General features: G+C 45.5%; 1 protein-coding gene across 2 annotated transcripts in view; it reads right to left on the bottom strand.

Moving 5' to 3' along the window:
* Positions 1–4,139: 4,139 nt before the first annotated feature.
* The window catches only part of LOC147604515 (protein EMSY-LIKE 3-like), a 73,100-nt gene continuing 63,944 nt past the window's right edge, over positions 4,140–13,295 (bottom strand). For both annotated transcript variants that reach the window (XM_086794954.1, XM_086794955.1), the window contains exons 3-10: positions 8,044–8,153; positions 7,689–7,926; positions 7,432–7,611; positions 6,822–6,890; positions 6,339–6,662; positions 6,083–6,145; positions 5,570–5,636; positions 4,140–4,800 (exon numbers count right to left, since the gene is read on the bottom strand). In XM_086794954.1, the coding sequence (XP_086651080.1) occupies positions 4,577–4,800; positions 5,570–5,636; positions 6,083–6,145; positions 6,339–6,662; positions 6,822–6,890; positions 7,432–7,611; positions 7,689–7,926; positions 8,044–8,153 (1,275 nt within the window). In that variant the 3' untranslated portion in view covers positions 4,140–4,576. The remainder of the gene's footprint in view (positions 4,801–5,569; positions 5,637–6,082; positions 6,146–6,338; positions 6,663–6,821; positions 6,891–7,431; positions 7,612–7,688; positions 7,927–8,043; positions 8,154–13,295) is intronic.

Genomic DNA, 13,295 nt, shown 5'->3' on the forward strand with positions numbered 1-13,295 from the left:
TTAGAGATGTCCAAGCATACACAAACTTGGGAGTCGTGTTAGCAAGCCCAAGATTTTGTAATGAGATCATGCACATTTGCAAGGAGATCTATCACTGGCTCATTTTGACTCTTGAGCAATTTGTTTTCATAACCATTCCAAGGCAATATACCTCCCTGAGGCATCATGCACTCACCGTCGGAGCAATGGCAATAGTTTGCACAATCATAAGAGGACAAAACACACTAGAAAATTGCTAAGAGTGTGCTTTTACATAGGTTTATGGTCAGCTCTAAAATGAGTGCCTTCATGTGGTATCTTCTTAGGCTTCCAAAAACTTGAGAATGCTTGGACCTACCCATTTCTCAGTAGTTTCTCAATAGTAATTATGGTTTTCAAAAATATTGTCAAAACTACCAAAATTTAGTCAAAAAATTTATCACACTTTAAAGGCATTTGACATCAAGAAGATGAAAAGATTATAATCTATAGTAAACTCAAACATTTCTAAAATTATAAATAAGAAAAATATGTCTTGTCCGATGCTCAATATCCATTCTCAAGTAGTATAAACGACACAAAAATAATAATATTCATGCACATAAAATTGATGATAAAATAGACAAATATCATAAAGGCAAAATACTAATTTGTGCAAATTAATGAGGGACACATAAATTCTACATATGTGTAAATTCTACCCATCTAAACTTTGGTTCACTCATTAAACGGGAACACCTTTGATGGTGGTTTTAGATGCATATGTTTTTTTGGTTGTAAACATGCTAAGAAAAAGAGAATGGTTTGCTATTAATGTCAAATAGTTTTTAGAACCTCCAAATTTGCATTCAAGGCCGTAGGAGGTCATAAGAGATCAAATATGCTCAAATGCCTTCTATTGTGATCCAAGGTCAAACTTTACACACATCAAGGCTATCTAAGATCTTGATTTTATTTAACATTACTAGTACCAAAGACTCACACACATCAAGGCTATCTAAGATCTTGAATTTATTAAACATTACTAGTACCGAAGACTCAAGGGCTTGACTCAAGGATTTATGAATTTCTCAAAGGTTACAAGAGCTTGAATATGATTAAATATCTTCAAGAAAGATCTTAGGTTCTCACTTCATGGTGATATATTGACTTTTCATTTGAGGTGCATGATGTCATTTACAATCTCCTCTGTGTGTGTGTGTGTGTGTGTGTGTGTGTGTGTGTGTGTGAGAGAGAGAGAGAGAGAGAGAGAGAGAGAGAGAGAGAGAAGATCGGCTATGAGACGGAGAGTTTGATAAGCTCTTGAATGTTATTAGTACTTGCTCTAAGATCCAAGATCGGTTGTCATATTAAGATTAATAAGGTCTTGAACATCATCAGTACTTCATCTAAGTTCCAAGGTAATATAAGATGACGTTGTTTCTTATAAGTTCTAGAACTTTATTAGTATTGCATCTAAGATCCAATATATAGACTATATTTTTGATAATGGGTTAATGGTGGTGTGGTAGTTAGATGCTCAGAATTTGATGAAAATTAGATGTAGTGTTTTAAAATTGGAATTTAGAAGAGGAAAGAAGCTCTGGGTGCAAAGCTTCAGCAAAGGTTCATGTCTTTTTCAAATGTTGCCTTTAAATAAAGGCACATGGCTATTAGTGTGAAAGGATATATATATTGACAAAAAGGCTACATCCATCAATCAAAGGGTTGTGTCTCTTTGTGAAAATGTGGCATCAAGAAACAAGAACTAAATGTGGATGGAGGAAAGAAACTTTCCTGGTTGAGGAAAAATGTTCAAACTTTGTTGATCAAAGAGAGTACAAAGATAAAATGTTACTTATTGCAACAAACAATTCAATGCAAGACAGTGAGTGGTTTCTTGATTCCATGGTACATCTTCTCATATGATGTACCATAGGGATTGATTTTCGTTTGTAGAAGAGGTTACAAAAATAATGCATTGAGGGATATTGAGATATCCCAATTCAGCTTCCTTTCATTGAGAAAGAACATGTTAAAGATGCTTTGTTGATTTCAAATGTAGCTAAAAATTTACTTTCAGTTGGTTGTATTGTTGATCAAGATACAAAAGTGAAATTTTACAAAGATAGAGGACATGAAGAACAACTTCAAGGTTGTTGCACAATATGCTTTGGTATGTTAAAAGGATGACAAACTGTGGCATGAAAGGTTTGGACAATTGAGTTATTTAAATCTTTAATTACTTCATGACAAAGGTAAGATTCTTGACCTTCCATAGATAAAATTGAATTTAGTTATTTAGGTATTTGTGACCATGCATGATGGGAAAGCAATCAATAGTTCCATTTCCAAAGCATGATGCAAATAGAACAAGAGGAGTGCTAGACCAACAGCCAAAATTTGGTTCAAAAAAGAAGATGTGAAGGGTGATGTGCTGGAGAAGCAAGCTCCTAGGGATTGTTCTACTAAAGCTATGGTTGAAGCTTGCATTTTTCTTGGGTACCAAATTTCTACGGAAGAGTTGTCTTTTGTATCTAAGGATGATAGATGGGAGTTTGTTTTTAGCTTGGTTAATAGAGGTTGCTAAATTTGCTGTTATTGGGTGACTGGTGGGGTTGAAAGGATGTAATGTAAAGTTTCTTTATTGCAATAATTTATATATAATATTGGTCCCCAAAAAAAAACAAAAAAAAACAAGAGTACGTGATATTTGGAGACCGTCACCAACATAATCCCATGGAGGTTCATTATTTTGTTTTATATTTATGATTACTCACGAAAGTGTTGGTTGTATTTCTTGAAGCATGTAACCAGCTTTTGAGTGTTTTCAAGAGCTCAAAGAAAAGTTAGAAAATAACCGGCTCAAGGTTTTGAGAACAAATAGAGGAGGTGTGTATAACTCATGGATTTCCAAGGAAATCACCATCAATTCATAACTACCTATACTCCACAACAAAATGGTTTAGTAGACGGAAATGTCCAAGGAGCATGTTAAAAGCAAGTAAGCTTAGTGATAGTTTTTGGACCAAAGCAATCTAAACAACAATGTATTTGCAAAATAAGTAAATAGCATTAAAAAGTATAAGTCATCTAGAAGTCTTCTCAAGTATCAAACCACACATTTCACATATTCTTCGGATATGATGTGCATGTGCATATATCCAATAAAAGGAGAAGAAAGATAGATACATGTCCAAGAAGTGCATATTTATTGGTTACGCATCAAATGAAAAAGCATACAGGTTGTTCTAACCTCATGAGAGGAAGATTATCATCAATCACAATGTCTTTTACAAACACACGAATGCTGTGAACTTTTTCTTTTTTCTTTTTTAAAGAGCAACTCTTTATTTTGATTTAATGCATTAATCAACATCATATGCAAAAGCATGTCAAAGAAAGGAATGAAAAGCAATGGAAGAGGAATACAAATCCATCTTGATGAATGATACATAGAAGCTTGTCTCACTACTAAAAGGAAAGAAAGCAAGAAGTTGACAGAAGAACATGTTATAGATATTCTCACAAAGCCACTTGCAAAACTAAAGTTTAAGTATTTCAAAGATATGATGGGACTGAAGGAAAATAAGTTGATCATGAAGGGATAGTTTTTAAGGATAATGTTTACCTAAGGAGCTCATTTGGTAGATGTTATTACATTGTGTGGTTGTAGACTAAGCTTTATATAGGCTGATTATAATAATGGATAGAGGATATGAACAGTAGTGGTTAGTCCAAAAGTCAGACCTTTGACATTCCATTTGAGGGTCATTTAAGCATAGCCCCAATCATTGATTTAGTACATTGTGCGCGCACACAATCATTCTAGTCAATGCTCTCTCTCTCTCTCTCTCTCTCTCTCTCTCGCACACACATGCATGTGCATGCACACACAAGCACACACACAAACAAACAAACAAGAAGTCTCAAATCGTGTCCCATTTTCACCATATGTATAGATAAAACAATATTTTTTCGAATTGATATGGAGGTACAAATTCTAATGGACTACAAAGGTAGCTAACTACATGCATTATAAATGATAAGAAACACTAATAAAAGGCATGTGTCAACTGCATACATGGTGCAATTCAAGAGCCTTTCAGCAATCGAGGTTACATGCTTCAAGAGAGCGCACACACATGCACACATGCTCCATGAGTTATTTTACCTATGCACTGTCAGAACTACAAAGGTACTGTATTTCTAAACCTCACATTGAGGCACAGTACATGCAATCAGCTTTAAACCCAATCACGTTGGAGTCAGTAGGGACAACAATCAGCAAACAATGGCACTGGTAAGAACTCTATTTTTTACCAGCAGAGCAACAAGAAACCCGCATCTATGTTACATTGGGCTCCTTAAGAGAGCCTCTCTGGGCCTTGTTAACAGAAGCTCTTGGTCCAACTTGCAGAGAAACCTATCCAAGTAGGCCTTGCATGGACAGCATAACAACTAATAGCATCTCCCTACCATCAAATACACGAAACTACCACGAGCAGCACATCTATAGAACCCCAAAGAATGTCTAATAGGTAAACCCTCTTCTAACTATCAAGTTGATGTGCTGAGATCATTCGACCACCAGTGACCTCTTCTCGCTTGAACCAAGCTACCCATCATCACCATCATCACCGTCATGATGGTCATCGTCTGCATCAGAGGCAACACCGCCGTCTCCAGCCAATGGCTCCCCATCAGAGCCCTCTCCTCTATCCCCGGCAGTGTCGTCCTCATCATCATCTCCGTGCTGGTCCCTACTATCTTGTCTACTCCTCCGTTCCCTTTCACGGTTCATGGAGTGTGTGTGAGAAGAGGGAGGGTTTTCTTCCTCATCTGTTAGGCAAACAAAGATGAAAAGTTGTTAACAAAGGCCAAAAGCATCAATAAAGTGTAGTAGCAGTTCAGAAAATCCAGATAGTTATATTTTTATGAGCTTTTCTGCCAAAAATATGTAGTCTTTTGGAATTTCACAATCCTGATCACTGTCTTCTTCTTTTTGGCCTTGTCAGACTTGTATAAGTTTTTCTCAGCCCTCTTGGCCACTTCTGCCAGTTCATCAAATCCAAGATCTTCCACGTCTATAATTGCAACTGACCACTTCAGCTTCAGATTCAGTCTGTGAGTGAGCAGATGGATGCCCAACAGAAGTCCATCCGCGTCCCCCTTATTCACACATGGAAGATCAAGGACCACTTCAGCTTCGGATTCCATCTCTGTGAATGAGCGTCTAGACACCCAACAGAAGTCCATCCACCTCCCCTTGTTCACACATTGGCCAGCATGTATCAGCAAATAAGCATAGCCCACGTGGTGTTGCATCAGCCTGGCAGTGGAAGGTGGGCCCAAGCGGGTGGCAGGATGTTGTGGACACCATAGCACTCACACATGCTCTTCTTGCCATACATGACCAAGGGCTGACACCCAGTTGTGAACCCACCCTTAGTTTCATTTTGACCCTACCCCAAATAACTATTTTCATACAGTAAGAAAAAATATCCCATATGCTTATTAAGCTCAATAGTACACCATCAATTGAACTAGGAAACGCACAACAGCTGAAACACACTATTAGTTCATGAGCATTCTTTCCCTAGATACTCACCACTTTCGCCTTCTTCTGAAGATTCACCAACTTCGGCCAATGCTTTCCTAAGCATTTCTTCATGTTCCTGCAAGAGTTCCATCTCACAAAGGTGTAAAGACTTCACCATTTATTTTAAACATATCCAGCTCTAGCCAAAATATACATATGACACACACACACACACACGTCCCTCTAGAGAGAGAGAGAGAGTGTGTGTGTGTGTGTGTGCAAGCGCGCATTGCATGTGCCCATGTGCACGTGCTGCTCTCTCTCATGGTTATCAAAACAAACAAACATGAACGTAATGGCACTCCATGGAATCGTATGAAACTGTGATATTGTGAAAACATAAACAGATGAAATCCTTCTTTCCTCTCTCTCTACATATGTGCGTGTGTACATACATACATGTGTATGTATATGCATATGCTTACATGTGTACACACACACATACATACATACATACAGTCACACTACCCTTATAATGAGTTCCCTTTCCTTGGGGATAGTGACTTTTTTTCAAGAACAAACCTTTGCGGCCTTCTTAACACTTTCAATTTTCGCTAGATCATCCTCCTCAGCAATTTTATCAACCTGATAACAAAGAAATGGGAGTTCATCTAAATCCTTCCACAAAGCATGGAAACAAAAGAACATGTAACAAGCGCTTCACTAGAATAGAAATAAGTAGGCGTAAAGATATATTCAGAGGTGCAATAAGACATGGCCAGCATCTCAAGCTAACCACCATTATGAAGGCCTAGGTAATAGTGTATGACACACCCACCTGCTTGACAAGAGCATCAAGTGAGGGCAATTGAATGTGCTTCAATCCCTTCATGTCCGAACCATTTTCAGGTGTGGAAGCTTTCCAACTTCTTGCAGGCATGCCTGGAGCAGACCTCTCAAACGAAATGGCCTGTCCTTTGCTTGCAGGTCGGCCCCGCCCACCAGGAGAAATAAAACCAGCTCTTCCACCTCCCTTCTTAGTGCCTCTACCTGCTGCTGTTCCCCGGCCGCCCATACCAAAGTTGGCCGATGCTGATGGTGGGCCTTTCCCGACGACAGAAACAAGTGGTCCATCAACAACTTGCAGATCATTGGATGACAACTGTGGAACATTAGAAATGTCAAAATTCAAACGTCATACATACATACAGGCCTGCACATACATGCCATACATGCACACGTGCACACACACACACACAAAAGTGTTGAAGAGCTTAAAATTCTTACTGGAACAAAATTATGGTTCAGAAGAGCAACATACCTCCTTCAAATCCACCCATTCCCAAGTCTCATTCTCCGTATTCATCTCATAGACAAGGGCATGCAGACCCTGGAGAAAAGATGGCATACCCACAATGTGGTTGCCACATGCACTCAGAAGAAAAAAAGTGTTGCTACCAAGAGACTTTAAAATAATGTTTTGCTACAGAAACCTAACATTTTATTAATACAGCAACACTATGAGTAAACAGAGCACAACATAGAGGGTAGGATCGCCTAAGAGTAACAAGCACTTATCCTTTAATGCCCATACTCTTTGCATAGATTCTCTCCAGGCCCATGATGTCATGTGTTATGCCCACTACTGCCTACCTTCTACCTACTCTCAGGCTGAGTTACAGCTCCTCACTCCTTCCATACTTTCTTGTTCTCTCTATATGTTCAAGGTAGTGGGCAGGTTCTATGTGTGCAGCTGTCTGCCGATTGTGTGAAGGTACTTACGGGCCAACACCTTTTTTGCTTAAGACGGTAACTAGCCACTATTTACATAGAAAACACAGGAAAGCGAATGAGAAAGAAAAGGGTAAAAACCCGTGTAAGCAAAGCCATACTGAATAGAATAACAAGGGATGATTAGAGAAAGGTATTACCTTCTCTGGGTTATAGTCCGTTATGACTGCTTCGTAAAAAGCATTGTCAGCTGGCCACCTTGTTTTGACTCTTTTACCTATCCAAGGATTGATGCCCGAGATCAAACCTTCACCTGCAGACGGTCCACCTAACGGAAGTGGTTTCGTACCCGGAGTTGCTGCGTTTGGCTGCTGACGACCCTACACAAAACATGGCTAATGAGCAATAATTAACTCACAAAACACCTAATTGAATGCTGACTCGGAGGCCATCATACCCCTTTGTTCTTCTTGCCTCTTGATCCTCCAGCAGGCGGTGCCCGCTTTCCAGGACCCGTCGGAGCAAGTGTTGGAGATGGAAGTGCAGACTTCATTGCAGGAGGGGGTAAACTTGCTTGTGAAACATGGGTAGTTTTCTGCTTCTTACGAGAAGCAGCCGTTGTGGCAGCTGGGACTGGGTCCATGTTTGGCGCATACATGGACCCTACATGTTCATCCTCTTGCAGGCGCCGCTCCCTATGGACAAATCACATGCCATAAATGAATCAGTAGCCATGCGGTTAAGAGAAAACAATGGGTCATGTGTAAATCCACTGCTAAGAACTGATTAGAGAATCAGACCCTACAGCCAACCTGTACTGGTGAGGTGCATTGTTGGAGTCCATTCCCATCAGAAATTCCAAATGTTGCTCATCAGAAATCCTCAACTCTTGCCGCAACGTTACCATGAGCTGTTCTTTGCGCTGGGAAAGGAACACACCAAGACTTAGCACAAAAAGATTTCTCTCACCCAAGACTCAGGCCTGCTGTGTGAGCCCTCTCTACCCCTGCCACGATCACGCCTGTTGTGTGTGCCCTCTCTCCATCTCTCTCTCTCACTCCTTTGCACACTCAAACAACCCCCCCTGCAGGTGGCCCCCCCATTCTAGGTGGTTGGTAACAAACCACTCATAACCCCGCCACCAAAAAAAACACAGCATTCTTTACTCAACAAAGCTTGTATGACTTGGCTTCAAAAATTCAACCACTAGGGAGTATTCTGCTTCAAGGATGTGTTTTTGGCCTGTGGACAGCTCTTCGATTACTCACAATTTCAGGTCTGCTAAAAAGGGCTCTCCATAATGCCCAAAAAATAAGTTAGCCACAACGATGTTTCGAGTTGAAATAGATCACACTAATTCTATAACAATAAGAAAAAAGGGGCTTAGGGTCACTTTTTTTTAGAGTGATACGATATATTTCAGTATCAAAGTTCACGCTCACCCCCTATTCTGAAAAGCACGGTGCCATAATAGTAAAACAAGGACCCACCGACTTAGGGTCAACTGGAACTTTAGATCCCATAGATAGAGGAGCAGCACAGAACTGTGTGGCAGTTACAACAGATTTTGAGCGAGCTTTCCTGTTTTCAGACCAGTTTTCAGCAGTTTTTGAATAACATTTGACCAATTTCCTCAGCTTGGATCACCACTTGCTACACATTGGCCATCCTTTGACTTGGCTTGACAACCATTGAAAGAGACTTTTATCAATGTTTGACCATCATCACATCTTTTTTACTACTGTTGCTACCCTAGGGCCCCCACCACGAATGGTGTATTTGCTTTATTAAAATGATGTAAATCTGAAAATAAAGACAGAATCTTGATCTGCACTTTTCACCTTGATTGAAGCTCTCCCCTTGGCTGTCCTGACCCTTGGAAGGCAGCAATCCTTTCTGAAGTATGAAATGATGGACTGAATACAGGGCTTGGGTATTTATACCCCTTCATGCATCCAGTCGTCCAGTCTACTGAAGTCAGCTGGCAAAAAAAAGCTCCAGGACTGCTGAATTAGCAATTAATGCTAATAATACCAGTGTTTTCACACTATGCAAGGGCTGGACACCCCAAGAAAGTCGGCTAGAGGCTGGGCAGCCCCTGGACTGGCTGTTTGGGCTGTCCCACAGCTGGCCAACAGCCACTCTAGGGCCTAGGGCCTAGGGTCTAGTCGGCTGGCTGTCCAACGGCCATAGGGCTGGCCGACAGCCCCTCCTGACCAAGCCTAGGCTGGTGGGCACAGCCTGGGACCCTCCTAGCCCCTTGGGGGTGGTTCTACGCCTCCCCCATGCCCACAACAAGAGCACATGGCTCTGCCCTGGGGTAGCCTTATGGGCTGGCCCCTTCTCTACATGCAATCCTACATGCACCTACAGATGTCCACCGGCACCCAATCCCAAACCAGATACACAGATCACTTGACATCATTCCAGAGGGACTCACAGCACAGACTGGCACTGCTTCATGTGCAAGACAATGCACACCTGACCTCAGACGCAAAAAGTGGAGCCCTGGCTAACTCGCCCCAGACTTGGCTCACATGGGACCAGTTACCACTCCACGTCCTGCACCTTCTTGTTCAGATATTCCACGTGGCATCCAAGTGCGGGATGCACGTGACATCGCCTTCTGCTTAACTTGACGGAAGCTGCATAGCCTCCAAATAAAGCCGGGTAGTCGTCGAAGACCTCTTTGTCAAGCCATACCGCATTGTGGGTCCCTCGATCCTCAAACTTCGTGAGGAACTTTCTTTGTCTTCGTCCGGAGCCATGCTTGACGCGGTTTTGCAATGTAAATGGAAGGGCAGCTGTAACACGGAAATCTTTTTTTTTTTTGGGGGAAAAATGATCCTTCTATTAGTTAATGAGAAAACGCCATAAGGCTACAAAGCTCACCTCACAAGGAGGGATAATAAACACAGTGAACACCTGAGCTCCACCCCCGTGGTGGCTGGCCGCTCTCTGGGGAGGGCTACCTAGTAGTACATGCGGGAGGTGAGAAGAGCCAAACTGGAGGCCTGTAGTGCCAAGTGACATCCTCGCCCCTCGCGATGAGGAAAGGGCCAGGCTGCCAAGTGCGGAGGAACGCCTTGCGGCGATCTCTCATGCGATCCGAGTCCACCTGAAGTTTCCCCCAGTGTCCTCTCAAGGTGTGAATGATGTCCACCTAGAGGGCCTGTATGACCTCCGCCGGTGGAGTCGCCTGGCGGTCTATGGCCTCCCTGCATCGGGCTCTCCATATGTGCCAAGCCGTCATGCTGCTGATCATCTCCCATCTGTGCCCGTCCCCCTCCTGGGAGACTGCCGAAGAGAAGTCTGGCATCGGAACCACCGCCATCGCCTGTCAGAGACCTAGATGGTCACACTGCCAGGGACGTCCTCGTATCCGAGGGCCGGGACGCTGTCCGTGGCCCAAGCCACCGCACCCCACGTCACCATCATCTCACCTGGCGAGCCTGCAAAAACCATCCTGAGAGCGCGCTACCAGACCTGCTGTGCCTGTGGGCAATCCCATAAGCAGTGCCGCTGCGACTCCTGTGCATGGCCGCACCGCAGGCAGGACGCTGGGTGTCTGCCAAAAGCTAGCCAAGCCCCCACAGCCAGTCCTCTATGCGCGGTAAGCCAGAGAAAAAGCGTCACCTTCCGGGGCCGGAAGCTGGCCCAAAGGCGCTGCCAGAAGTCCCTAAGGAAGGCAGGGGAGAGCCCCTGTCGCCGCCAATGCTCGGCCGCCACCGGGGTGCCCGCTATCCTGTGCCTCTGGATCCGCCGCCCCAGCCTCGCTGTGTACTGAAAAAAGGGGGTGCCTGGGCTGGTAGGGGCCGAGTAGGGATCTCGCCAAAGCCACTCTCCTGGATCCCACTGAAGGCGAATAAGAGGCCTGCTGTCCCAGGCCCATAATCTCCAAGAATAGTCCTCCCCTATCGAGGCCGGTGAGGGGTCTACGTGCCACTGTCTCTGATGAAAGCCGACCACCCGCACCCTCTGAAAGATACAACCCTGGAACGCATCCAAATCTAGTCGGGTCCTCTGAAGCTGGCCTACCTCTCCCACCTCGAAGGTGAGTGGGGCGACTCTCTCTGCTGAGCCGCAGACCGCTAGAAGGATCTCATGCCGAGTAAAGACGCCCATCCACTGTGGAGGTGGAGGGTCCTGTACTGGAGTCCGCCACTCCCGGGGATGGCCGCCTCTATGTCCTGTCTCATCAACTCTCTGCCCCTCATCCCGCTGAGTCTCCTCTCCTGAACCTCTAGAGGCAGCTGCTGAAAACATATCCAGTCGTATAAGGACTGGGCTGGGCCGGAGCTCAACGGGCCCCACGACACATGAGATCGCGATCCAACCATATGACCACTGGGAAGTCGGATCAAGGGGTTCGAGATCAATGGCTGCCTCAGGCGCTCCTCATCGGTGCCCGGGGGAGTCTGGAAGAGTGACGGCCTCAGATGCTCCCAGGCCTTCAGAAGGCTAGCTGCAAAACGCTCCTCGAAACCAAGGCCCACTCCTCTGGATCGCTGCTCTGTAAAGATCCACCTGATGTTGGGGGTCCAGGGGCCGCTAAGAGAAGGAGTGCGGCTGAGAATCCTGGAAACAAGAAACTCCTTCCACGGCTCAGCGCCTGGTAGGAGGCCACGAACCACCAACTTGCCAAGCAAAGCCCGGCTCTGACAAATAGGATCAACTATGCCCAGGCCGCCTCTCTCCCTCGGCTGAGTGATCACAGCCCATGCCACCTTGGCCCTGGCGGGCCGCCCGTCGCCACCGGACCAAAGAAAGTTCCTGATGAGCCTCTGCACCTGGCCAATGCACGCCCGAGAGAAGGCCCAGCAAGAAGTGATGTACCACATGGTAGCAAGCAGAACCTGGTTGGCCACAACCACTCGGCCAGCCAGAGATAAACGAGCGGTACTCCAATACAGAAGCTTCTTCCGAATGCTCAGAAGAAGGGGGGCTATCTGCTGCTCCGGAGATATGTCGATGCCCACATAGCATCCCAAATAGCGCACTGTAGTGCCGGGGGGCAACCACTGAAACCCATCAACTGGCCTCCAAGTCAGGGGGGGCACAAAACTGACCCACAACCCACACGACTTGTGCCAGTTGATCAAAGCGCCCGAGGCTCTGCAAAACCTGTCCATGGCTGAGGCGAAGCGGCGGAGGTTCTCCTCCCCTCCCTGAAGATAGACAGCAGTGTCATCCGCAAACTCCGCGTCTAGGAGCTCCTCCGAGGTGCGGATGGGGAGGTGGAGGCCCCGCAAACCTGTATCCTGTGCCGTCAAGAAAGTGCTCATGGCCTCCGCCACAAAAAGAAAAAGAAAGGGCGCCAAGGGGCACCCCTGCTGCACCGAGCGCGAGAGCTGGAACCTCTCTCCGCGCACGCCCTGTATCAGCACCTGGCTATGAGCCGATGTGTAGAGTGCAGAGACCCCACGGATCCACTGACGGGGAAAGCCCATCCTCGCCATAGTGCCTTCCAAGAAGGCCCAGTCCACCCGATCATATGCCTTCTCGAAGTCGAGAAGGAGCACTGCCAGATCCTCCTGCCGAAATCTAGCCAAAGGCGTAGCCTCCCAGAAAGAGAAGATGTTATCCAGGATGCTCCTATCCTGGATGAAGCCTGTCTGCGTGGAGTGGATGATGTCCGGAAGGTGAGGCTGAAGCCGCCTGCTGATCGCCTTAGCTAGGACCTTATAGGCCGTGCCTAGCAAGGTGATCGGTCTCCACTGTCTAATCTCCAGTCTGTCTCCTCCCTCTTTGGGGATCAAGTGAATCAACCCCTCTGCCATGCTGTCCGGCATGTCTCCCGACTCCATGATCTCCTGGAATGCCAATCTGAAACCCCTATGCAAGAGACCCCAGTACCTCTGGAAGAAAGCCACTGAGAGACTGTCCTCTCCTGGGCATTTGCCCCGAGGAAGTGCCTGAAGAGCCTCCTCCAGTTCCGTATCCGAGAAGGGGGAGAGAAGGGAGTGCTGCAAATGGGCCGGCACAACCGGTCTCGTGAAGCTCCAGACTGCCTCCCGAGCCTCTCACACCCTGTCATCTGTTGGCTCAGCAGAGAGCAGATCCC

The sequence above is a fragment of the Cibotium barometz genome, chromosome 61 (assembly GCF_041138505.1).
Source record: "Cibotium barometz isolate CiBa-2024 chromosome 61, ASM4113850v1, whole genome shotgun sequence".
NCBI lineage: Eukaryota > Viridiplantae > Streptophyta > Polypodiopsida > Cyatheales > Cibotiaceae > Cibotium > Cibotium barometz.